Source organism: Gambusia affinis, linkage group LG18 (genome assembly GCF_019740435.1).
Source record: "Gambusia affinis linkage group LG18, SWU_Gaff_1.0, whole genome shotgun sequence".
Taxonomy (NCBI): domain Eukaryota; kingdom Metazoa; phylum Chordata; class Actinopteri; order Cyprinodontiformes; family Poeciliidae; genus Gambusia; species Gambusia affinis.
In genome coordinates this window covers 9,890,467-9,916,722 of record NC_057885.1, presented here as the reverse complement: position 1 = coordinate 9,916,722, position 26,256 = coordinate 9,890,467, and the positions used below count along the sequence as shown (strand labels likewise).

Genomic DNA, 26,256 nt, shown 5'->3' with positions numbered 1-26,256 from the left:
GCTCAGAGCCTGTTAAATGGTAACATGATCCAATGCTGGCCTGGTGCAGGGCTTTCTCGCCACAGCCAATTCCTTGTTAGCTGCAGAACTTCAGAAAAGCTCAATAAGAATTGAAGTTGGTTTTAATAATCATATTGATACTCATTTGACTTATTTTCATAGAAAAGTTGTAGTTAAACTTAGCATAGTGCTAAAGCCAAAGAGCTGCTCATTTATTTTCCAGGAGCTGTTGTCATGGAAGATGCTTGAGCTTAGAGCACATGTCCTCTTTTAGACACTAAAAACTGCATTTTGGATGCAAAGTCTAAGTCTCCTTCTGCAGAGTCACCAGTGAACTCACCCTCTGGCGCTGCTGAGATGTCGGTGATTTTGAGGTGTGGGTTGGGTAAAGGAGCCGGACACACATCTTTACCCACCGCTGGGACCTCCGGCAGGGTGAACACTATCTCATAGCGATGCTGCGTCTTCAGAAAGCCAACCTACGGATGGCGGAGAGATGTTTTTAAAATGTTGAAGAAGCGACGATGTTTAGCTCTTAGCATAAAATGAAATGCTACCGTTGAGAGAGTAGGTGGAGAGGCATAATCAGGACCGTTGTTTATAAGAAGCATGGTGGCGGCAGCATCATCCTGTGTGGCTGTTTCAGTGTTTCAAGTTCTCCTTTCTTATTCCATCCAATTTGTGCAATGCACCAGTCAGGTGGTTATTGTAAATAAGAATCAGTTCTTACTAACTGACCTGCTTTAAAAAATAAACCAGGAACACTGGTAGTGAAACAGCCCCACAGCATGATGCTTCCACCACCATGGTTAACAGTAGCTACACTTCGTAGGTTTAAAAGTCTCACCGTTGCTCCTAAAAACAGTCATCATGTCATGCGGATCAATTTAATGACCATCAATGACCATCAATCTTTTCTAGGCTGCATTTGGATTTTACTTGTTGACAGCTGCACATTTCAGTTGTTACTCGAAGATGTCTATTTTAGAGCAGCTCTTCTGTCTTGGTCTCAATTTGCTCTCTTCTGAGCACAACAGTCTGGACCACATGGTTGAAACATTTAACATAGCTTGGTGTCGGAACAGGACAGATTTAGATTAGTTTTGGATGGGAGAACCGAATAAATCAAACGTGTTATTAAAAGCCAAATATTAACTACAGTCATGCTGGAGCTTAGGCTTGGCACCATCATGTAAAATCTCAATCAGTAAAGGCTCCGTTGAAGAAAGATTTGACAAGTAAAGAGCAATAAGTCATACGAAAAGCAGCTGACAAAGACGTTCTGCACTTTGTGTTGACTGTTTTGATGGGTTCTGATCTATGAAAGGCTGGACTGGTGGCCGGATTGATTTCTGTTAACAGCGACATATCACATCTTTTTGAATCAGTGGGGTTAACTTAAGGTTAAAACAAGGAATTTGAATAATCTGGACCGCTGTTCTGACTGTTTAACACATCGAGCTATCTTTTTTTTTTTCCAAGACGTTAAAGGGATTTTTTTAACGTGATAAAGCATGAAAGGATTCATAACTGTGGACTCTGCTTGTGTTGACAATGTGAAGACGAAAACATCTGGTGGGAAATGGTTAGAAAGAGCAGCAGACGGTAAATTCCCGAGGAGCAGAGAAGATGTCACATCCCAACGTTCAGCAAAGAGAAAAATTCATGAGGAATCACCCCAGCAAAGAGGGAGGAAATCCTCACACACTAGACAAGATGAAAGCAGAGTAAGATAGAGGACGACAGTGGGGAAGTGCAGGCCACAGAGAGATAACATGTAAAGGCCTCCAGCTACAGTGGGGCGGCTTCGGCCCCTAAACAGCCCCTGGTTGCAGCGACGAGCCGAGCCGAGGCTCCAAACAGCATCAGCTCAGGGAACACTCAAGCAGCCTTGCCCAGAAAAACAACAATTCACCAGACAGAGACTGTAAACTGTCTGGGGAAATTTGATCTCGTATCTCATAAACTACAATCCTGAAGCTTTCTGAGAAAGCAGATTTCTCACCAGCTGTTTAATAACTTCAAAAAGTACAACAACTCTGAATCTCTTCTTGCCAAAAGCAGGTTTTACCATTATAAAGTGAAAAATAGCAGAACACTGCCCATTTTAATAATTAGTAGTTTGTTGAGAAGAAAAGCAGAGAAATGCACAACATTGGAACAGTGCTTTGCATGACCTCTTGAACTTTTGCCTTTACGGAGTAAAATCCAGATAGGATCCAATTTGATTTAGTTTGAGCTTTTAAATAATAATAAAAAAAAACATAATGGACAGAAAATGTCCATCTCTAGACATGCAAAATTGGTAGGGACTGAAGTTGTCACAATACCAACATTATTATTATTTTTTTCCCCCTCCAGGGGGTCTTTTGTGGGCTTTAGTGTCCCTTACATGAAAGTAGGCTGACAGGAAAGGGGGAAAGACATGTGGCAAATATAGCCGGGTCCGGGAATCGAACCCACGACGGCTGCATCAAAGACTCAAGGCCTCCAAATGTGGAACAAAACCTCGCAAGACATGCAATAAATGTCATTATTAGGAAACTAAACACACCAAAGTCTAAATGAGCCCTGCTGCAATCACATTAGAGGACTGGCAAGCAGAAATGAGGTCAGATAATTAGGCTTCTGCTCAAGTGTTCAGAGGAATCTGACATTATAAATGAATCACTCCAAGTTTTTACATTTGTAGATGAACTGACAGCATTTATTTCACTTCATCTGAGCTGGACGCCATCTGTTTCCAGGAGCACGCTGTAGCATTGTTTTAAAAAGTTACGGATTCAAAAAGAAGAGTATATTTTTTTCTCATCACATTTAAACTGCTCTAAATGAGATGCAAGAAAAACAACCTGAGTGAGCAGAGCTTTTTCTGGTCACTTAGCGCACAGAGCACTGCTTTCCTTCCCCCCACCTGTCAGTTGAAAAAAGGGAACTCTCGTAATTTCCTTTGATTAAAAAAAAAAATAAAGAAACACCAACAATCATGGCTACATCAAACTTTATGAAGGTAGGGATATTTTGAAACACAACTTTGCAACAAGTTTCATGCGTTTGTGTCTGTCGATACAATAAATACAGCCTGAGGCAGCCTGGGTAATTCATGAGCTAGCAATCTTTAGCTCATTAATTCATCTTCACTCTGAAAAATATTTCTCAAAAGAAAATACCTATTTTAAACAAATCTATTTGTAAATAAATTCAGGCAGTAAAGGGTTAGGAGAAATTAGAACTGATCCAAATGTGCAAGTCAGAGCTTCACTGAAACTGGAGACTAGAAATTGGACGAAAAGAAAAAGCACATGTAGTGTCTGGTTATCAATCAATACCACCATCTGCTTCCTCATTGGCTGACACAATGCACTTTTGTTTCTTAGACTGGCTCTCTTATTTTAGCTCAGTTCTGTATAAGACGCAGCCCTCTGAGAACCTCTTAGTAACTGATACCACCTCATAACACAGGACTTTGACTCCTGTTTTCATGATGGTCTCCGCATGGGAACATAAGAGTTGTCTGTGAAGAACCAACATTCTTTAAAGAAACATCTCAAAGTTACTTCTTTGTGGAGCAAGTATTGGATATTTAATAATGCATGGCTTCTAAGCGACACTTCTTCAGCCAATCTCTCATTACCATCCCCGCCTCTGTAATCAGAAACAGTGGCAACACTCAGAGAAATGATCTGCCGTCTGTTCCAGACCCGACACAGAGCCCTGACATGAAGAGACGGAGCTGTTCACGTCATATCGTATCTGACATTTATGCAGCTGTTTTATGCATGCCATTACCGTCCCACGTACTCCCACCACATCTTTGGTCTAAGTACAGAGATCAGCAACCAGCCCTCTCCCCGCTGGCTGTCACTATAGCAACCCTCCTCCCATCTCCGCGGCGAGCTACGACGCTGGCCTGACGGCGCTCCGTGCCCACTCTCGAGCATGTTTGAGGAGCTTTGAGAAGGAACGTGGATACATGAACAGGCCAGTTTGTAACTGTGAGGGTCACAGCCAAGATTACAGTCCACACACACACACACACACGCACACACACACACACACACACACACACACACGCACACACACACACACACACACACACACCCGCACACACACAAACAGTTTTCAAACAAACAACTCTGTCTGCTTGTGATTCAGTGTTAACACGTGCAAAGGCTCAGTTACAGCCCAGTGAGGAACTTTGAGTGATTTGAAAGAACTCGTCTTCATCATTTTGGTTTTCTTGAGGCAGCAAATGAGGCAAAGAAAAAAAAAAAAAAAACAAGGTTCAGTATTGTCATAAGGTAAACCTTAAAAACTGGTTCATTTATGGAGCACTGAGCTAAATAGGCAGATCTAAATGTGTTCTTAAATTCAACTACAAATGATATTCGATAACAATATATTTAAACTTGGTGTGAAAATGGCAGAAAACGAGAAAATACATGTCATTCTGCATTAGTTATGGGCATTTATGACATCGTTTGTCATTTATAGTGAACATTGTTTTAGGATAAGAATTTTGACCTTCTGTCTCAATAAATTTTACTTAATGTTAGGAAAAACTGACATTATTTGAAATGTTATTTTTTTTACTTCTCCCCTGTTTGTTCCACAAAAGCATCAATAAATATCAGTCAATTTGAAAATGTGTTGAAATGTAGCCACTGTCTGCAGTTGTTTGTGGCGTTATGAACGTTGTGCCATGAAAACTCAGTCATACAAGAGCTTTCCCACTATCGTTATCACAACACCACCCCAATATATCGTGATCAACTTCTAAGTCCTTTTCACCCAAGCCTGCTCTGCACCCTGCAGAGTACTTTAGGACGTTTCTTTAACTGCAGGCAGCAACACTTTTTAAAGTCACTCAAACTGCCCACTACTTGAAATGCACTTCATTTCATGTGCCAACCACTTAAGCACACACAAATTAATGGCTTGTAAAAGGCATGGAGCGGTCAGTGTGCCCGTCTTTTCCAGACACTTCCCACAGGCTGCTGGGAACTGCTTGCACAGTTGACAGCCAAACAAGCAGCTCTGTAGCATCAGAAATGTAAACATTCACCAAGCAGTAGGATATAAATCCACAATATGAATCTTCTCACTTCAGGATGTCTGCCAAATGTCACTTATTTAACTTGTCCAGACCCGAAAAGGATCTGAGCTAAAGGGCAAGGCATCAAATGACGCCTTTAACACACACTGGACGTGTAAGAACCAACCTGTGGATTTTAACCACATTCAGTTGTCCGTCATGTCAGAGTGTTGTAGCCTAAAACAAAACAAGTAAATTACTTAGAACCATGGGTGGGCAATTACTGCACTGTTTATCAGTTACCGTGATAAGAATTTTAATTTAGCATTGTCGCCGATCAGAATATCTATAATTATCAATACATTTGAAAAGACGATTAAATGCAGTTTAATGACACAAATTACTTCTTTATATGACTGGTGTCCTAAAGAACTGAATAAAAAAAGGGGAATATTTTTGCAAGAGAAGTATTTGCTTGTGGGTCTATTGGTGGCTGTGCCGTGCATTCACAGCCACAGAGTTACCTACAAACAGAAGTGACGATTAAAGCTCTCATCACTTTAATCGTTATAAAAGCACCACAAAATATTATGATAAAACTTCAACTCCACCCCTACTTGCCGCACCAAAATTAAGTTACTAAACCCTATAATGATTAGGTCATTTTTTTTGCACAACATCAAAAAAATGTAAGCTTGGCATAATTTCTGTATGCCGTCCATTATAGTACTTTTCTCACTAGAGGAGCCAATTGAGTGAGAAATAGTTCAGGAAGCAACACCTTTTTGCCATTTCCCTTAAAATAATGGGATTGTAGGCAATATATACAGTACAGACCGAAGGTTTGGACACACAGTTGTGTCCAAACCTTTGGTCTGTACTGTACATATATATATATATATATATATATATATATATATATATATATATATATATATATATATATATATATATATATATATATATATATATTTCTCCATTTTGAAGGGATTTCCCACAGCAAACATTGCTATAATATAATAGAAGAACTATAAACACAATAGAAGAACTATAAACACAGAGCTGTATAACTATAAGCACACATTAGAGGGGCAGCTAAGGGAGCAGGGATGTCGTGCTATTTCTGTTGATGTTTTACTCAGTTGGCTCGATGCTCCTGTACTGTACAGGTTTGAAAAGGATAGCTGCATTGGAGCACCATTGGTCCACCAGATGCCACCGCTATGCATCGCTTCATAGAAAATAACAGGAGAATATTTGTTAAGGTGCATTTGACGTGAAATACGAAAGACCTCGGCTTTGCAAAGGTAGAACAAGGTAGTGTTACTTGGCCAACTTTAAATTACAGTTCAGACTAGATGAAAAGTCTTGGGATTTGTTCAAATTTACTGTGAATAATCCAAAAATGTTTTGGTAACTAATCCAGCACTCAAAAGTAACTGAATAAATCTCAATGTGTCGTTAGTTTGGTGGACTCTGACCCAACATGAATGGTACTGCGTACTGGAAGAAGCTGGAACTCCCTGAGAATATACCCACACTCACAGAATATAGATTTATTTTATAGACCAGCACAAAGTAAAATAATACATGGTGTTCATATAACAAAACCCTCAAAAGCGTGAGGTGTATTTGTGTTCAGCACAGCTGAGCCAGTACTTCATAAAACCATTGTTACAGATGCAAAGTCTCAACCAACTTTGGACATTTGAAGACTGAAAACTTTACTAAAAATAGCTCAAACTCAGTGAGATTAGACAAAGAGTGTCTGTAAACACACATTTTTAGATGCGTCTTTGATTGGGCCATTATTACTCATAACTTTGCTTTGACATTCTTCAGTAAAACAAGTCTCACAGCGAAATTAAGGATTTTTACTGTATCAAAAAGATATATACTTTATTCAACGTAGTAGTGAATAAAACCTCAATAATAGTTTATAAACAAACTAATGACAGCTTCTTTTAGAACAAAATGTTGTATTAATCTCTCTGCTTTGGCTCCTTCTGGCACCATCATTTGGTTAGCTACCCACTCAAACACCAGGAGGGTTTGGGCCGTGACATCAGAGACGTCTAATATCATTGTTGTAAGCCTTTATAGCCGACAGGCGAGATTAATGGTGGTAAGAAGAGTTTAATCTTTTCCTGGAGATTTCGCAGATAAGACCAATCCATTTTCACAGAAACTAAGGGGAATTGGCACATTGAATCAAAGCATTATCTCTAAATATCACATCCAGATTTAGAAAGCATGTCATTCAGGGACATATATATTTAGCACAGAACCAGTTTGGGGTTTCTACAGCCAGAAAAAAAACGTAGAAATCTATCTTTGACTTTTTCATAATATATCTTTGTGTAAAACATTAATAATAAGAGCAGAAACCAGCATTTATTATTGTAACGATTAGATTTTCTACCCCACCTTGACCATGAAGTTGCCGTCTTCTTCCATGGTCACCATGACAACAGAGTCATGCAGCTTTTCGTCAAAATGAACGTGGGACGTTGCTCCGACGGAGGAAAGTTCCTCAGGGAAGCGGACGCCTCCCACCTTTGCACGCCCTGGAAAATAAAAGGAAGGAAGGGTTATCTGCTGCAGAAGGTGCCGAATGTTCAAAGAAAAGAGACGCTGAGCAGCCGCCACCTGTCTCCCTTCATGAATCTAATGAAGAGCCCACAATGTGTGTTCGTCGAACAGTTCAACGTCATCAACTACAACCACAAATCCACACGCAAAATGCAGAAATATTCAGTGGCAGAACTGAACTGGTTTGTTTAAGAAGTTCATTGCTGCTCCGTGATGTCGATCTGTTCTCCTGCCCTGGACTCCAAATTACCTCCATCTGCTGAGAAACTAGAACTCTTCAGAGAAAATGCCATTCGGCTAAAAGGCTACCGCAAGGGTTTCGTGCCTGATAACAGCAGAGCTCTGACAGTGGAAAACATTTACAGTAGCAACACAAACAGTACAAAAAAGCAATACATCAACTTCTGTGTTGTTTATGAAGTAGCCTATTAATATCATGTAGCCATTTAAGAAACACTTGAATAAGTTCTTGATATGAATTTGAAGAGTTTTTTTCCCACAGAAATCAGGGATGTTGCTTTTTGATTTTGATACTAAATATGTCCGACGGCGTCTGCTTGTCTTTGTCTTATGTTGCAAGATACCATTTTGTCTCCACTACTTTAGTTATTGTTGGTTTATTCTGCAAATAATGACAAATTTATTTATTACCAGAGAATCGGTGAGTTTGGGCTTCCTTTCAGCTTTGAAATAAAGATTGTGATGCTGGAACAAGGAACCACAGTTCTAGTCACATAAGCTACACTGCACACATGAACACATCTTTTAAATATTCTGCTTTACGTTTAAATTTGTTTTTCCTAGCGAGTACACTTCAGAACTGAACGTCGATCCTGACACTGATGAAAAACGCAAATGTCTGATCTTTTTCTGAGCACTAGGCATATAAAATAAAGTAAATAAGTAAATAAAATAAAGTCAGAGGAAGCAAAAAGCCATTTAAACGGAAACTATGCACTACTGTCTCACACACAGCATGAAGTGAGCTCTGCTAGCATAAAAAGTTCATTGGGTATTTCCAGTGCTTTTCTTCTGCCAAGCATTGTAGTTCTTAAAAAGAAATGAGAGCAGAACTGAATCCGTCAAAACTCTGCGTTCCTCAGAAAGCTCTCTGGGAGACGGGTTTTCCCGTGGAGAATCTCCCAAAGCAAACCTTGTGTGGTCTAGTGCAACTGGGGACCCCAAATATATCAGATAGAGCCACTGGCTGCTTCCCTAATAAAGTCTGGAGCTTAAAAACTGGAAAGGTCAAGTTCCTGTTGGGACTTTTCTGTCTTTGTTCAAACATTGTTGTAACTATAGAGGAAAAGTAAACAGCAGTGGATCATTTTTAACCTTCCAACGACACACGTAAATTTTTACTTTTCTATGTAATTATTAACTGTATCAAAATGCTTTCCTGCATTAAAAAGTTATGCTGCTTGCTATTTAGCGTTTCAGCTAAAACATCCAACAATAGGTGCAGAGTTGAGTAGTAACTAGTTACATTTACTTTGGAAAAACATGTACTTTTAGGACTCATTTTACTATGTTGTACTTTTTACTTGGTTAATTTTGTTGTGAAGTTCTGCTATTCTTACTTGAGTAAGACTTCTGGATTTTACTCAACCCGCTGTGAGTAACTTCACTGACTGAAGAACAAGCTTGTTTAACCAAATCGTCGCCAGACACAGACCTGCAGTTTTTGTTAAAGACTTATACTGAAAGGAACTTACTTTAACCGTTCTTTCTTTTGACTGATTTTGTTATTTTGTAATCATGTTATTTATATCGACTATTTTCATTTTGATATATAGAATACCAAAATTTCCACATAACGTTATGTTTTGGTCCATCTGATGATGTCATTTTTACATATTAAATAATTGATGCTTTGGTCAGTTACTCGGTACCTCAGTAGCCTTTTCACCAAATACTTTGTTGAGTCACTTCTTGGACTGCTACTTTTTGTTTCTATTCACAGCGTTCAAAACGAGGCGTTCACTGGACTCAGGTGTGTTGGAAAAGAGATGCATCTATACATTGCAGGATGGTAGCGCTCAACGACTGGAGTTCGGGGGTCTTTGAATTAAAGTAATCATTCTTAAGAGTACAATGTAAACACAAACATAATATAAATATACACATGGTGACAGAAACAGATGTGTTATATAAAGTACACAAGTTTCTCTCCCATGTGGTTCCTGCTCTATTAAACTTTTATTCCGACTCATATTAGAGATTAGAAACCCTTGCTCTCTGCAAACTGGGTCACTATGATGAGTTTGGCGTTACGTCATGTGTTGAATCAAGAAGTGCTTTTTAAATGTCCGATGCTTTTAATTGCAAATATTATGCAATTATGCAATGTTGCGATATCAACAACATGGCCTTACTGGAGGTCCTGGAGCAAGACAATCAAAATGCAAACCAACTTGAAACTTAATTTACGACTGCAGAGATCAGAGACAGGGCAATCTCCTCTGGATCTACCAAATCCAGAGTAAAGGATGACAGAAGTCAAAGGAGGTCAGGCTCAAAATGAGTTTTCTTATCTGACGCTGTGCTGTCATTTAAATCCAAAACATATTAGGATTTTAATAAAGACTCTAGCCATACTCAGTTGATCCACTTTTAAAACAAAATCAAATCCATGCATAATGAACACCTGATAGATATTGGTGCAGCGCTTAAGCAACAGTCTGTGTTCAAAGTTTGAACATTGTTTAGATTGTTGAATTTGCACTCCCTAAGGGGGGAGGAGTCCAGAAGAAAGAGACACCTAACATGTTGACCCGGTCTCAATCTTGACTGGTTTTGTTTACAGGACAATCTTTTTCCTGAACCACCCAAACTATTTCCTGCAAAATCCATTTCCTTTAAGATATTCTTGGTGGTGTGTGAAACCGTAAAAAAACAAAACAAAACAAAACAAAACAAAAAAAAGGAAACAGAGAGAAACACTAAACACAGCAGCAGCACAATACGCAAAACTCTGGACATGAGCCTATTAAGCCAGATCAAATAACCAAGTAGTAACAGAGTGTTGGCATAAATAAAAATTACAATTACCTTCTTAAGAGAAGAAAAATATCACATTGTAACTGTGTTCTTTACATAAAATAGATCTAATTTATCATCACAATCCCATTATTCTTCTTTCATGTAAAGCCAATCCTCCTGATGAAGGGTTGTTTGAATAAAGCCCAGGGAGACTCACAACAGAGCTCCATGACAACATAACTACACGTTTGTCAAAAGATACTTCAGCCTTTTGTAGTGGAAGGTGGTCAGGCTGAAATAATCCCACACCAACAAAACCAAGAAGCAGCATAAAGTCATGTCGACTATGTAAAGTCTAAACCATAAGGTTTACTTTGGTAACCAGCCACCATGTTGATGGGTGCAGCTGATCTGTTTTCTGGTATTGGAGAGACATTTATTTCTCTATCACAAGTTTCATTTTATTTATGAAAGCTGCGTAAGTTACTTTGGTAAACGCTATGTTCTGAAGCCTTCCCTGACGAACTGTACTTTCTGTTTTATTAAAGGTGGCTTTTTATTGAAAAATCATTCTTCAGTAATGAGATGCCAGTTTGCTCAGTTCTTCCTAGGAAGAACCTTTTTTCCTTTTTGAGCTGTTTTAAAGGTTCATATCATTTTAAATCTATATGTAGACGCTGCTGGCCACACCCACCCCCAAATCAATGTTTACACTCGCACATGAAAATGGCTGCAAACAAATGCACGATTATACAACTGTACATGTTTGAATAGCAGAAATGGAGCCTCCTGCATAACCAACAAGAAAGCAGCCAATGATTTCTGGATTGTAAGTCAACAACAAAACACTTGTCTTTTCCAGCAGCCATTGTACAGCATGCACAGCAGTAAATCCAGCTTGGGTTGCAAGGTAACAGGGCGGTGCTGGTTGAATGTGACTTAAGAGTCAGGAAGTCAAAATGGCTCATTTTCCAGACACCAAAAAAATGTTTTCATTGCCAAAAGGTGTTTTTTGTTTTTGTTTTGTTTTTTAACCGGTTCGGGTGTTTTTAGAAGCAGTAGAGACCAAAATGGAAGCACAAAACAGGTTCCCTCTCACAAAGAAGTGACTCCTATTTCAAAAGTTTATTCTGCCATATCAGACACACTCAATAACTTTATGATATAATAGCCAACCTGGGATTTTACAAGTACCCATAAGTTAAGTTTAAGGTTTCTTAAAAGGCCTTCTTAAGACTACAATGAGTTGCACTTGAAACTACCTTAAGTACAAAAATACCTGAAGTTAATTTAATAACATTCTTACTTAATAAAGTATACTTAATTTAAAATAATCAGTAAAGTAAGCTAATTGTAATACTGAGTAGACATTTTTAGCTCTGAGATGTGACTTCTGATTCAAACTGGATCAGAAAAACTGCAAAATACATAAAAATAAAACCATCAATGTGTAACATATGTACCAAAAACTATGCCAGATCTGCTATTCACTATTTATTTAATTGAAAGTGAAAGTTAAATGAAATTACCAATGTTTGATTTGTTCTTTGTGTTTTTACTTAGAAAAATTCTCTTCCTACTTTTGAGTTTTAATCAAAAGGAAGATATTCTCCGATATTTTAGGAAGGATATATTTTATTGTGGCGATGACGTTGGACAAGATTCAGGTTGCACAACCAAATTTTCCCACTTACACCGAGTCCAGTCGCGTTGGATGGTGTGGCTTTAAAAACAGGACCGGTGCACGACCTTTGCATTTAGCTATTTGGTAATAATAGATATACTGGTTTATTTGCATATGCAGCATGATGATGATGCAGCCAGAATGATCTAACAGTCAGATCAGACATCCAGAGAGTCAATCAGGTGAGGATTCGGATACTCAGTCAGATCATATAATCCAATAAGTTTCCAAGATATGAAGAACGGTGAAATGCACTGACCTCCAGCTATCTGTGCAGCAAATCAATAACCACACAGATAGTAAGACAGATAAACATAAAGCTATAGTCAGCTGGCTCATATCAGTCTAATCTGTTGTATATCTGCTTGTGGTGCCTCTCTAATCTGCCTGACATGCAACGTGTCTGTTTCTACTCAGCTGAATCTTTCACCTTTCTAGTTTACTCTACGCAGGCGCAGGCCAAGAAGATATGTATCAAATCTGCTTTTGACTCGTCTGTTACATCAATAACTGAACTGTTTAAAATAATTCACATCAAAACAAGGGGAGTCTTTGTGTTTTCTCAAGTGACCATGTTGTTTTGGTCATGAATTCAGTGACTTACACCAACTAACTAACCAACTAAAAAAGTTGTCTTCTAATCCTTTGTGACTTTGTGAAGATTTTCAAACTAGTTCGCCAGAGTTTCCATTTCGTCTTCCCTCATTTTGACACCAGTCTTTTTACATGGCCGTTACAACCTTCCTGAAATCCACCTCTTTAAGAAATAGAGTAGGGGGGAAAAAATCAAGAAGAAATTCACCTTCTGCAGTCAGAATCCTCTCACACTAGTTGGCGTTTGTCATTGCGGTTTGTGTGAAGCTGCTGCAACTTGAAGGCTTAATCAGGCTGTAACATGAACCTGATCACTCATTGATCTATTATGTCTTTCATTACTATGATTAAGTGAGAATATTCCTGCTTCCTCTGACAAAAATCAGTTGTAAATGATCTCAATTAATTTTCCTTCTCACCAGCGCCTCCAGTTTGATGAAAAGCTTAATCTGGTGTTCTCGGTTGCAGTATGTTGTAATTACGAGCTTATTACCTGAATATCACCACCTCTGAGGACCCAGCTTTATCAGTGATACGTCTTATGTGGGAGAAAATACTGAACAAAGCCACTCTAAAAAAGATCAAAAATAGCCGTTTCAACCCATCTGAGTAAAAAGCTGAGATGTTAATGATAAAACGATGCTTTCAACAAGAGATTTCTTGTAGTACATTCACCTACACAGTGTTTGGCTTTTGCTAGAAAGAAAACCGAGCTTGCAGTTGCACGTTTTGGTATGCCACTCAGGTATGCAGTTTATATTTTTTTGTTGTTGTTGCAGCATGACTGATTTATCTTTCTAAGAACATCTTATAGACACATTAAATGCACATTTTCAACCAGGTCTATGCACATATATGCTACAATATATCTCACTATGTTTCCAGTTTTCGGTTGTTTTAGGATAACTACCGTATTTTCCGGACTATAGAGCGCACCATACTACAAGCTGCACCTGCAAATTTATTTATTTTTTTTTAAACTGGAAACGTACATATATAAGACGCAGGACTGCGTCCATAATCTGAACTGCTGTAGGCACTGAGTCCTGAGTCATCAAGAGTTAAAATGCCACTCAGAGAGGAAGAAGCCATTACTTCAAGAGCAACATAAAAATCTAGATTACAGTTTACAAATGTACGCAGCGACAAAGTTGTGAAACTGACTTTGAGGGAGGAGGGACTGGTGCACTGTACACAAGCGATGGTTTCCTGATGAAAGACATTGTGACAATATTGAAGCAACATCTCAAGGCATCAACCTGGAAGTTAAAGCTTGCATGCAAATGGGACTTCCTAATGGACAAAAAGCATAACCGCTAACCAGCGAGTATGAAAAGGCCAAAACAAACTATTGTGAAAAAAATATCCAACTTCTTGTTGTTTTTTTAAACCAACATCACGCAGTTTTAAATATAATGCTACTAAAAAAATATGAGAACTTCTATCTTTGAAGAAAAATCTGAAAATGTTTCTCTTATTCTGGCATTAGTAATTAAATCCCAACTCACCTAAAAGGGGAAGAAAGTCTAATCTGATTTAATGTCAGGCTTTTCTACAAATTATATAAGTTTTTCTGGTTTGTGCGCGTGAACTTGTACAGCAACCTTCAACCAGGAAACGCTGGTGGATTTTACATGAGAAGAGTAAATAAAATAACAGAAACTCACTCTTCTTTGCAGCAGCCATGTCACTCGATTTGGGCCAGCAGGAAGACTCTTGAGTGTCCACTGTCACAGCTTTGTCATTTCAGCAGTCTGACCCCAGAACAACCCTGCAAAACCAGGTTAGGACGCAATGAGAGAGAGAAGCTTCGGGCAAAACAAACAGAGAAGCGTCATTAAGCTGGGAACAGGTGGAAATTATTCGATCAGCCGATATGTGCTAAGAGAAGGGAACAGGTAACTGGCGAACATGAGGGATTTAAAAAGAGGATGTAAGGGTTTTTAGCACAACTCGACATTTACAAGAAGTTCAGCAGAGAGATCAGTGGGGTCATGCGAGTGGAGCCCAGAGTACCACGGACTCCCGACAGAGGCTTCAATTAAATGAAAACAACAAAACCGTCTAAGAGGCTTAGCTACGTAGGAGCTGACGCCGCAGTTGGTGGGCTTCGTGCAGATGGAGAAGGCTTATGACATCTTATGTTCTGAAAGATATACACATTGTAGACCTTCAAGAAGCTAAAAGCAAAACCTAAAATGGAAGGGAAACATAAATACAGAGCTGGTGAAAGGAAGAACAGAAGAGCTGTTGTTGTGTAACATTTACCAATGCACGCTTGACACGTTTCTCCTACAGGGTGAGCTGACCTGTTATTAAAAGCCAGGTGAATGCATTGTGTGTCTAAATTAATCTGGTGACATGGTAACAAAACCTCCTAACCATTTTTAGAAGGAGGGAACTGCAGGGGATAAAGTGAGCTTTAAAAAAGGGAAAAAACAAGAAACAACAAAATATGCCCCATAGTTCTGAAGTTGGCTGAGGCCAACGACTAATGCTATTAGTTGAAAAGTATGCCAACCGATGCTTTATGAAAAGCTCACAAGTTGCTGCCAAGTTTGAAAGGCAGTGCTTTTATTGGTACTGAATTTAGGTTAGCGGTTTTTGTAACTTACATGTAAGATCAAACCTGCACAGGGGCGTTTTCAGCGCGGTTTACCATTCATAGGCATCTCAGTAAGTCAGATTGTCATTGAGAGTAAGTTCACATCAGTAATTACATTCATAAAGTCAACCTCATGAGATTCGTTATTCACATGGCAATCAATTTTAGTTCATTTTGATGACAATTGCTTACAGCTAGTGAGAATTAAAAAGTCAGTCTCTCTGAACATTTGAATATTAGACCAGAACAAGTACCATACACATAACACTTGGTGGTGGCTCCATTCGACTTAATTACTGCGTCAGTGCGGCACGGCATTGAGGTTCTGTTGAGGTCTAGTGAAAGCCGATGTTTTGATAGCTGCCTTTGCGTCATCTGTATTGTTGGGGTTCCAAGTGTGGCAATTTTGGCTGAAGACACATCATTAGCCTGACGGTCACTGACTGGCTAGGTGGTGAAGTCACCGGTTGAGTCACAAGACCGACTCCAGAACAATAACACAACCCACCGTTAACCTAGCTTCCATGTCTTCAATTGTTGAGTTGCGTTTATGTCACACAAATATCGCGTCACTCTATTTTCCTGACTCTGGAACTCGGGAATTAAAGTCTTTCAATTAATTTTATGTTTGGTGACATTCCAACCTATTAAGACATGCACTTGTATAATTAAATCCTCTTAAAAAGAATTAGCCCAAAGATACAAGTTTCTCTCACTTTCTCATAATGCCAGATCTCAGTTTCGACAGACTGAACAAAGATGAGGCCCTGTATATGTAGTTACTCTGGTTAATTAGGAAAAGTTCAGCCAAATAAAAAACAAACAGACCGTGTGATAACATTGCACAGTTCAGTGACTGGCTTGACACATTTTCTCGCAGGAACTACAGACGCCTGTGAGAACAGGGACGAGAAGAATCACGTGCGGTTTGCCCTTCCTTCTTTAATGTCAGCCAAGGTTGAAGAGCAAGGCACAGCGAGAGGAAAGTCAGATTATTCCTGCGGAGTGAGGAACAACACGACAGAGCACGAAAATCTACAGCATCGCATCCTCCGAGAGCGTCGCGGATCCAGGGGATGATCTACTTTAAGCAGTGCAAATATATCAGTGCCGTTTTAAGCACCTAAATGTGTCACTATGATTAGAATAACACTGGTGGGATTCAGACGTGCATGCCTCGAGCACTGGGAGCAGAAGTAGGAGCTAATAAGCATCAAAGTAGTTAGGGTAGGGGCATTTATCGTATCGTTGATGATTTATCGTGATAGTTTTCTTACCACTATAAGTATTTTGACAGTTGTATTGGAAATGATATTTTTACTATTTTCTATTTTACTATTTAATGTTCCATGACAGCATCAATAAATATCAGTAATTTCAAAAATACAATTAAGTGCAGTTATTTTGTGCAACTTAATGATGCAAATCACACTTCTCTTATTACAGAGCGTCCTGAGGAATCCTAGTATTTGTGTTTGTGGCACAGCCAGGCAGTTACCTAGAAACCCAATTATCGTCATTTTCATCATTATCACTATGGTACCGCAAACATTGCAATTAAAAAGTCCATATTGCCCCTACAAGTATGATACAGATGTTAAATTAAATGCTTCAGGTCATCAGTGTCATATTGGTAAAGATTTATTTTGGAAATCTTTAGGAATTACAAAGCACATATTGATGCAATTGCTTTTATTTAAAACACAAATTAAGCAATTACTGATATTGTTGTTACAGTAAAGAACATGGTTAGCACGGAACCGTAAATCTAGAATATCATACCTGTTGCTCAAACATAGCAGATCAGTTTATTTTCATTGTAGTAAAGTATTCATATGTAATATAGACATAAATGAGCCTAAAATGATCTAATTAATGTGCAATTTGACTCAATTGTATAAATATCTGAAAGCTTTCTAACAAAGTGTATATACACACTTTTTTTTTATTTTACGATAAATTGGCTGTTAGAGCTTCTTCTTTGCACCATTTTGAGTCACTGCACCTGGACGCTCTGCACCAGAACAACAAACCATCGCTGACAGCTATCTGTGTGTGAGTTATACACAACCTGGCTAAAATGCTACTTTAGTTCCAGTCCACTGTGGCCTGCCTTCACCATAACTGGTACTATCCTGCAAAAACATGCACCTTTTGATGTTCAGAGTAAAAAGATGGTAGCTGTGTATTTTTTTCCCACGCGCATTAGCCTCTATATCACATATGTCAGAGTCAAGGCCCGCGGGCCACATCCGGCCCGCGAGAAGATTTTTTACGGCCCCTGGGATGATCTTGATTTATTATTAGAACCGGCCCGCAGACCGCAGCAAGCCGGCACCCCGTCTGAAAAAAAATATATCTTCCTTATTTGAACTGTAAGTAGTTCTTTAAATGTTCTGTGAGATGATGTACTTACCCATGTATCCATAACAACCGGAACTTTCAATATCCACCAAGTTATTGTCGAAATATACCGTCTATTAAACGAGTGCCCCCCGGATTAATTACACTCTCTGCAGCTGCAGCTGCGAAGTTACCGTATTAACCCGATACTTGCTGGAAAGTGCAACGTCTCCCCTTTCAGAAACCGTTGGAATTTTTCCACTTAGCGCTACGTGTGGCGGAATTACGGTACTGCAAATTTAGATGTGTCGCCGGCGACACGTCCGGTCTAGAAGGGTTATTAGCACAGCAGTCATCAGCATAACTGTAAAATTAACTTTCAGATACCCATCAAAAATGGCAAAAAGGAAGGTGGACACTGAGTTTAATATTTGTTTTCACTGCATGTTACTTCTCCTTGATGAAAGTGTTGTTTTTGATTAATAGATTTTTGCACTTTATTTTATTGTATTTCAATCCAATTATATTTTAAAAATATTTCAGTTGTGTCTGTTGAAAATTAAAGATCACTGTCAGAGCCATAAGAAAATATTGCTTTATTTATCTGATCATATTGGAATATATTTGTTAGGTTTTCAGTAGGTTCAATTAGGTTCACTAGACTATATGCGTCATTTAAAAAAATTTCAATGAACATTCGATCAGTCCGGCCCTCGGCTTGTAGCTAATTTTTTTATTTGGCCCTCCGTCCATTTGACTTTGACACCCCTGCTCTATATGCATATAGACTTACGACACTAACCTTCGCACTAAGTGAGCACTGAGTTTGTGTTATTTGCATGAAGACCATAGTTAAATCCGGAAACCAAACCATGCTTTTGTAAATGTCGGCCCTCCCCCACCTCTGAGCCTGAGTTCAGTAAATAAAATTTAAGATGACACAGAGAGCAGCAACAGGTACTCATTTCCTGCTCCGAGACTGGTATTGTGTATGAAAGCAATATCCTCTGTCATGACTTAAAACAGGTAAACAGTGGCAGGGACAGAAACGTATCTGATTGTAATAGGCGCTGCGTGCTTTAAATAGTCAGAGCTGGCAGGAGCTCCCTAAAATAATACAACTACTGACAACAAAAGACACTTTACCAGCATGTAGTAACAGTATTTATATGTGTTGTTCTCATTTAAAAGACCAATTTAAGTTATTTTAGCCTTTTGTTCCCCCTTAATAAAAGTGAAGTTACCCTCCAGCTATAGTCAGTCAAAAACAACATATTATATCATAGCATTACTGTGGTTGAGCCCTCAACCTGGTGGATTAATGCAGCCTGCAGTGCACAACGGGAATAACCAGTGTACTACTACATAAACAGCAGCCAAAACACGTCGCTGCTGAAAATAACATTCAGAACTCACACAGCAAAACACTGAAAACTAACTCTAAATTAGCGCTAGATAATAAAGGTATTTACCCAAATTTTTCCACAAAAGCGTTATGTTTTACATTAAAAAGTTGCTGCGTGGAAAATAGACGCCTAAAGGCACATTTATTTTGGGCTCTTTCTGTCGAAAAACATAACTTACCTTAGCTTACTAAGGTGGCTTGCTAGGTTTGACTGTGGTGAAAAGAAGACAAAGCGAAGCAGCGAGACTGTGAAACTGTTGCTGAATAAAAGCAGCTCCTTAAATCCTGAAGAACCCGCTCAAACTCTCCGCTTCCCTTGTTTTGACACTTTGTCTCTCTCTGCAGGAGTAATTTCCGATCACATGGTGGCGTGAACACGCCTCCTTGTCTTCCACCTTCACGGCACTCTTTTAACTACTGGTTTAACATTTATGTTTACAGCTATAGCTGTAACCTGAACCACCACACTGCATTATTGAGCTCTTCAATCAGCTGATGAGTAGCGCCCTAGGTAGGGTTTATAACAGGAGCTGCGCTCTTCTTGTTCAGCTTTGAGTGAGTTAAAGGAGTGTTGTATGAAAGCGCCACCTGGCGGTGCTTCGTGTACATTAACATTTCTAATGCTTTTTCATGCTGCTTGAAATTGCAGTGCATGTGCATCTCAATAAAACAATAAAGTTTATTACTTCAATAATTACATTTTTAAAAGATGAGGCAAATGTTATTAAGATTGAGTGTTCATTTTTCTAAATTACTTCTTTACTTTTAATGTCATTTACATAACTTGCATTTGTTTTCCACACTGTACGGTGAAGCACTGTAATAAAACATGTTATATTATATAAAATTTTGATGAATTCTATTGCTTTATATAATTTCCATTGTAAATTAAAATTAATCCACATTACCCACAATTTGTAACATCGTTTTGTTGATCACAAAGTGGTCTTGACAAATAGTTCTCTGAGATCTTTTCTCAGAGATCTTTCTCTTTTTTCTTACGTTGCAAATCTTATAATCTTTTTTGAAATCTCTGTTCTCAGATGTAATTCCATCCATCCATCCATCCATTTTCTTACACCCTTCTTCCCTAATGGGGTCGGGAGGGTTGCTGGTGCCTATCTCCAGCTGCGTACCGGACGAGAGGCGGGGTTCACCCTGGACAGGTCGCCAGTCTGTCGCAGCAGATGTAATTCTTTTTTATTAAATTACACACACGCACGCAAAAAAAGACTGCGCCCAACGTGGGGCTCGAACCCACGACCCTGAGATTAAGAGTCTCATGCTCTACCGACTGAGCTAGCCGGGCTGTCAGATACTGTGTTGCGTGAGCTATAAAACACATATCAAGTCCGATTACGTTTTCTGGTATTTTTTCTGTATTCTGCCAGCCCATGGCCGAACAACTTATAAAATGAGTACCGCGCTGCGTACGTTAGCCTTTTCCTTTTTGTAAGGGCGAGTGTTCACTAGTTTCGTCTCCACGTCTTTCAGTTCTTTCCCTGTGCTAAAAGCAAGTGTTTATTAAAAAAAAGAAAAATATTAGCCGTCCCTGGGTGGGCTCGAACCACCAACCTTTCGGTTAACAGCCGAACGCGCTAACCGATTGCGCCACAGAGACAGGTTGAAAAACGAACGCGTGTCATTCCTCAGTTATTCGTCAAGCACCGTCCCATTGGCTGACCTCCAACGTTGGTTTGCGGCGTGATTTGGCGGTGTTATGCCGAGAAACTTTGGCGGTGTTGTGCCAAGAAACGCATGCCTGTCGAGAATTGCATGCCGTGTCGTGGGAGCGCAATCGCTCTAAACTCTCGCATATTGATGAGAAAACGGACTGAAATATGACCGATGAGTAAACTTTTAAAGATACTCGTAACATTATCACGTTTCTTAACCATATAAGCCCTAAAACGGTGGGTTTTATTTCGCAGATTATTTGAAATAAATACGGCTTTTACACCATTATTGAGACATGCGAGTCGAACGTTTTTCAGTCAGTGTGTTTGCTGAGTTAGCAGGGTATGCATATATTGGTTACATAAACATGGTTAGCGTTGAGTTGGCAACAGTGGAGAAACTATTTTTAAGTGCAAACGTGAAGACTTTACCTAGTAGGCCAGTTTATTAGCCAAACCTATTTCATGGGAGAGCAGAAGAGGACAGTGATTGATTTTTACACCATTGCTGAAGTAGGTAATATCGGCTTCACATGTTGGCCAATCACCGATCTGCTGGCTGCTAAATCGAGGCAACGATAGTCAAAAAACAATATTCTGACACCAAAATGTTCAAAATACAACAAAAATAGAAATACGTAATGTACTGCTAGTTACAAAGTGCAAGTCTCTTTCTTATGTATGTTTAAATGCAAATTTAAACAAATACAAATAGTTTGATTAAACATTAATGATAATCCCAAATAAGAATAAATAGTATGAGTGAAACACTGATGCCGTTGTAGTCCAAAGAACCTAACAAAGAACTGGGTTTAAATTTTTTAAAAACCCATAATAACCAAAGACAGCATAAAAAAAAAGAAAAATATTTGCCGTCCCTGGGTGGGCTCGAACCACCAACCTTTCGGTTAACAGCCGAACGCGCTAACCGATTGCGCCACAGAGACTGTGCGGCACAGCGTCAGAAGTGCTGACATCTAGCATGACCAACAAATGATTTTTGTGTGTTTTTTTTAAGTTTTTGATTTTATTGTCCCTTAGAATGCAAGGCTGGTCGTGAATAGGTTATTTTACCTCCAGCTGCAAAATTCCGCCCCCGACCACAAAAGTGTACAGAAATTGCCACTACGTCATCTTTTGCTATAAACCTCGTTTGGTCGTTTGTTGCTTGTCTGACACGGTCTGCAAACAAGATACCAAAATGCAGCAATTCGTACCTGCCCTGAACCTACCCAACTTTTAGTCTACAATATGGAAATGAGGTTGTTAGGATATGTTATTTTGGCAAAACCTCACTCTGTTCAAATTAGATTTATACAAAAAAAAATTTTACTTCATTTGGTTTGTATCTCGTTATTTGTTTCATTTATTTAAGATTCTACCTGGCAGGTGTTATCCCTGTCCTTGCATACCTGTAATTCAAACACTTCCTAAGCTAAAATAAAAGGTTGTGGCTTCCCAACTAAAGTCAAAACGGTTACTTGTCGCAAACGTGTCAACGGTTATCTTTCACATAGTTAAATGGGAAAGTCTTCAGAAAAAACAAGCAATTTACTTACTTTTACAGTTCGACTTGGAGTTCAGCACGTGGCTAAGCATCCAGCTAACGGCTAGGCTCTTAATTGGTCGTGACACCAGCAAGGTTGGTTAAAAAAAAATGGCAGGCTAACGTTTGTGACTCAAAAACCAGCAATGCCACGTTTTGGCGACGTCAAAAATGACATCAAGATAAATCCTTCCAAAACGTTTTGCGACTACGTCACGTAACCACGCGAGGCGCCATGATGGACGTCGGAATATATATATATATATTTTTGCCATTACTTAAATAAGTCGAGATATCGAACCTAATTGGATCTCATAGATAGCGACAAATACAGACATTGTATAATTAGATGAGAAACCATACCTTCTCCCTCCTGACATGTTTGTTGATTAGGTCAAATAGCCGACTTTGTTTGAATTCACTGTCATAAACAGTGTTTCTCCTTATATCAGAGCTGTTTACCATTGTAAAAGTGTTTGCTGCATATGGCGAATACATATATATATATATATATATATATATATATATATATATATATATATATATATATATATATATATATATATATATATATATATATATATATATATATATATATATATATATATATATATATATATAAGGTTTGTCTACCACTGCAAGGTAACGGCTGTGTGGATTTTATCTCTGAGCAATGAGCTGGGCCAAATATTGAACAGTGTCCTGACTGTCCACAAGGATCAAGGACTGCAGGCCAGGTTTGGAGAGTGGCCAGATATCCACATCCTTCTGAATATTTGGCATTGAGGCTGGCTTTTGGTTGTACCACAATGCAAATGCATTGGTAAAGCAGCATTCTACTTGTCGTTTAATTCAGGCAATGTGTGATCTACCTGCCTGGTAATGAGCCATGTGTGTTCACCACGACTTCCATATATGGCATTAGTTTAGGTATGGATTACTTTATTTCGTAATATTGGGTTAGGAAAATTCCCAACTTTCCAGAAAATTATATACATTGAGCTAAGACCATACCATGAATAATAAATATAAGCATTAGATATGATAATGATATAATTTATTGATTTAAATACATCACTGCAATACAAACATTTTATTCTATAATTTTTTTAAAGGGACGGTTTTTTGTCAGGAATAAGGAATGTAGTATTTTCAGTTTAAATATTGGTAATCTAAAGTTGACTTTTTATTTTCAAAATTCATTTTAAAATGTTTTTGAAAGAACTGACGAATAATTTTCCTCAATTATTTTTCAGGAAATGTTCTATTGCAGCGCAATATTTCCACACCTGGGATTGAACTCAGAACTCTGAAATCTACGGAAGAGGATTAGGGCCACCGAAAAAAAGAAAAAGAAAAAAAGAATTCAGACTTTAAAGTCAGAATTCTTTTTTTTTTTTTTTCGGTGGCCCTAATCCTCTTCCGTATAATTAACTATTAAAAATTTTATAGAATGATTTTCATGCATAGTTGTATTTTTTTAAGAAAGGCAGATTGATGTTTGACATTGTAAAACTCTAGCTCTGTCTATTAATTAAATATTGCGATATTGAGGAATTGTTCTGCCATAAACCAAGAGCACACAGGAAATCCTGCTTTTAGACTGAAAATGCTTGGCCTTGGATTATGGCAGAAAAATTTATCCATATTGATGCTACATTAATATTTTTGTCATTTAGCCTCTTCACTAAACTCTTACGCATAAAGTTGCTAAATCATTTCCAAAGAATTGACGTTGTACAACTTGCTAAAATGACACAAAATTTCGAAGGTCCGTGAACGTATCTTTTCTCAATACAGTTCTGCCCTCCTTGTAAAGTGTGAATCTGCCTAGCAACATTATTTTGTGAGTATAAGTTTACATTTAAATTATATTATAATTATTTTAATTATTTTATAAAACGTTAATATTGCTCAACCAGCTGCTAAAAGCAGGAAACATAACTTGAAAGGAACTTTTAAATTGGACGTAGTGGCTATAGCATTTTAGCATTGCTAACCCTGATCAGGTTTGAAATGATCATTAATAGTAATTATTAAATTCTTTTCTACAGTGTTTTATATAATTTTTGAATTCGATGATAGATTAAATTGACTGAACACCCAAAGTTGAACAGGCATTTTACAATGTGTACGTTTTTTGGCGGGCTAAGGCTTAGATACGTAATTGTTTTCGTTTCCCAACATTAATTGACAAACATACCTCTTTGTTGAGTTAATTACAAAGGAGACAATTTATAGATTGAATTCAGACATTTGGAATATTATATTATTGCACAGTTATTATACAGTTCAAAATATAATTTTAAATCTGATCTGTCACTCTGGTAGGAACTATTTCTCTTGTCATCATTTTTAGTCGGTAACTATAATCGACGCACTTGTGAGCTTCAATCTTAAATTTATGTTTTATTGTACATTCTGTGATGCCAATCTTTCTACCGCTTGCCAGTGTGTCAGTGGTCATTGTAGCATTTCATCCTAGTGAATGGTTTGAACATTATTTTTATACATCGGTTGTTAACGTAGCGATTGTGTCCCTGTTAGCGCGTGACATCGATGCAGGTTGAATACAAAACCACAATGCATTGTGGGTAATACAATAGAGTTTATGCGTCTTTTTTATGTTTATATGGGTTTTAATTTTAAAACAGCAGTCATTTCTGAGTTATGTTCTGTGTTATATGTAACAAAATATTTGGAAATTGAGATGTGAAATATCTCTCTATATATATTATCAAACGCTCATTACAACGTGCTACAGGACTATTGTAAAAATTGTAAATATTACAATTACAATTATGTATATTTAACTGTATGTAAGTTGATCTTGCTATGTACTATGTGCTATAGTTGTACCTTAATGGCATGTAGAGTGCTAAACGTGTTGTGTGCACCGTCACTGAGAAGGGCAGGACGTGAGTACTAAACCGTGGGGAGGAGTGGAGAGAAGTTAAGACTATACTTTCAGGGATCATTTCTATAGTTTTTGACTTGAGAAATGTGACTCTAATTTGTATGGTCTCGCTAACCACGATGATGAGTTGGTGATACTTCTGCTTGAGCGCGAAGCGGGTAGAGAGTGATGATTAAGTTCATGGGCTCTTTACTTTTGATGACCGTTCACTGTTTCTTCGGAAATAGCGATGGCGGAAGTATGATCAGAGTGGTTGTGCTAATGGTTAAAATAAACTATTTAATGCTAACTAATTAATGCTCTAAGCTCCTACGAACAATACTATAATTTTAAGAAAATGTCATTTTAAAACTATGGTCCGCAACGACTCCTATGATGTGATGTGAGTTTAAAGTGTTGCGTTGAAATGATGGAAAACTGGGTTACTTAAAAGACTAGCTGCAGGTCGTTGTTGATGTGTTTGTTCAGCGGTAGGAGTCGCTCCAGTTACTCAGAACTGTTCTTTGTTTTTTATTACTTTGCTTGGTAATGAACAGTGCTCTGTTTTCAGGTCAACAGCTATTTTTATTCAACTAAAACAATTAAATTAATTAAATACAATTAATATTTGTAATTGATGTAAATTTGGTAACTATTTATGTAATTAATGGTGCAGAAAAGGATTTTTTGTTTCTGTTAAAGAAGCTCAAGTCTATTTTTCTTTAAGTATGCTTCTAAATCACAAATAGTCCTAAATGTTAATAATACACATAACACTTGGTAGTAAAGAACACCTTCCTTTTTTTTATTTCCATGTGTTTGACATCATTGGAAAGCTTAGACACTGTCAGGATCTGTAAATAACTCAACATGCCCAATTAGATGGGTCTTAATGTTC

The 26,256-nt window shown here is 38.2% G+C and overlaps 1 protein-coding gene and 4 non-coding genes across 6 annotated transcripts in view; 1 reads left to right on the top strand and 4 right to left on the bottom strand.

Annotated features, from left to right (window-relative positions):
- Positions 1-22,635, bottom strand: part of lg18h20orf27 (linkage group 18 C20orf27 homolog) — a 29,829-nt gene extending 7,194 nt beyond the window's left edge. Inside the window, exons 1-4 of one of the 2 annotated variants that reach the window (XM_044097351.1) lie at positions 22,476-22,635; positions 14,555-14,658; positions 7,463-7,602; positions 341-479 (exon numbers count right to left, since the gene is read on the bottom strand). In XM_044097351.1, the coding sequence (XP_043953286.1) occupies positions 341-479; positions 7,463-7,602; positions 14,555-14,573 (298 nt within the window). In that variant the 5' untranslated portion in view covers positions 14,574-14,658; positions 22,476-22,635. Of the gene's footprint in view, positions 1-340; positions 480-7,462; positions 7,603-14,554; positions 14,659-19,419; positions 19,798-22,475 lie in introns of those variants that run through there. The other variant, XM_044097352.1, reaches the window with a different exon arrangement.
- On the bottom strand, positions 20,477-20,549 carry trnak-cuu. The gene has a single exon. It is a non-coding gene; the product is annotated as a tRNA-Lys (tRNA).
- Positions 20,788-20,861, bottom strand: trnan-guu. The gene has a single exon. It is a non-coding gene; the product is annotated as a tRNA-Asn (tRNA).
- Positions 21,790-21,863, bottom strand: trnan-guu. Its single transcript has one exon. It is a non-coding gene; the product is annotated as a tRNA-Asn (tRNA).
- Positions 22,636-25,417: 2,782 nt separating the features above from the next.
- On the top strand, positions 25,418-25,633 carry LOC122821144. The gene has a single exon (XR_006368951.1). It is a non-coding gene; the product is annotated as a small nucleolar RNA U3 (small nucleolar RNA).
- The last annotated feature ends 623 nt before the right edge of the window (positions 25,634-26,256 follow it).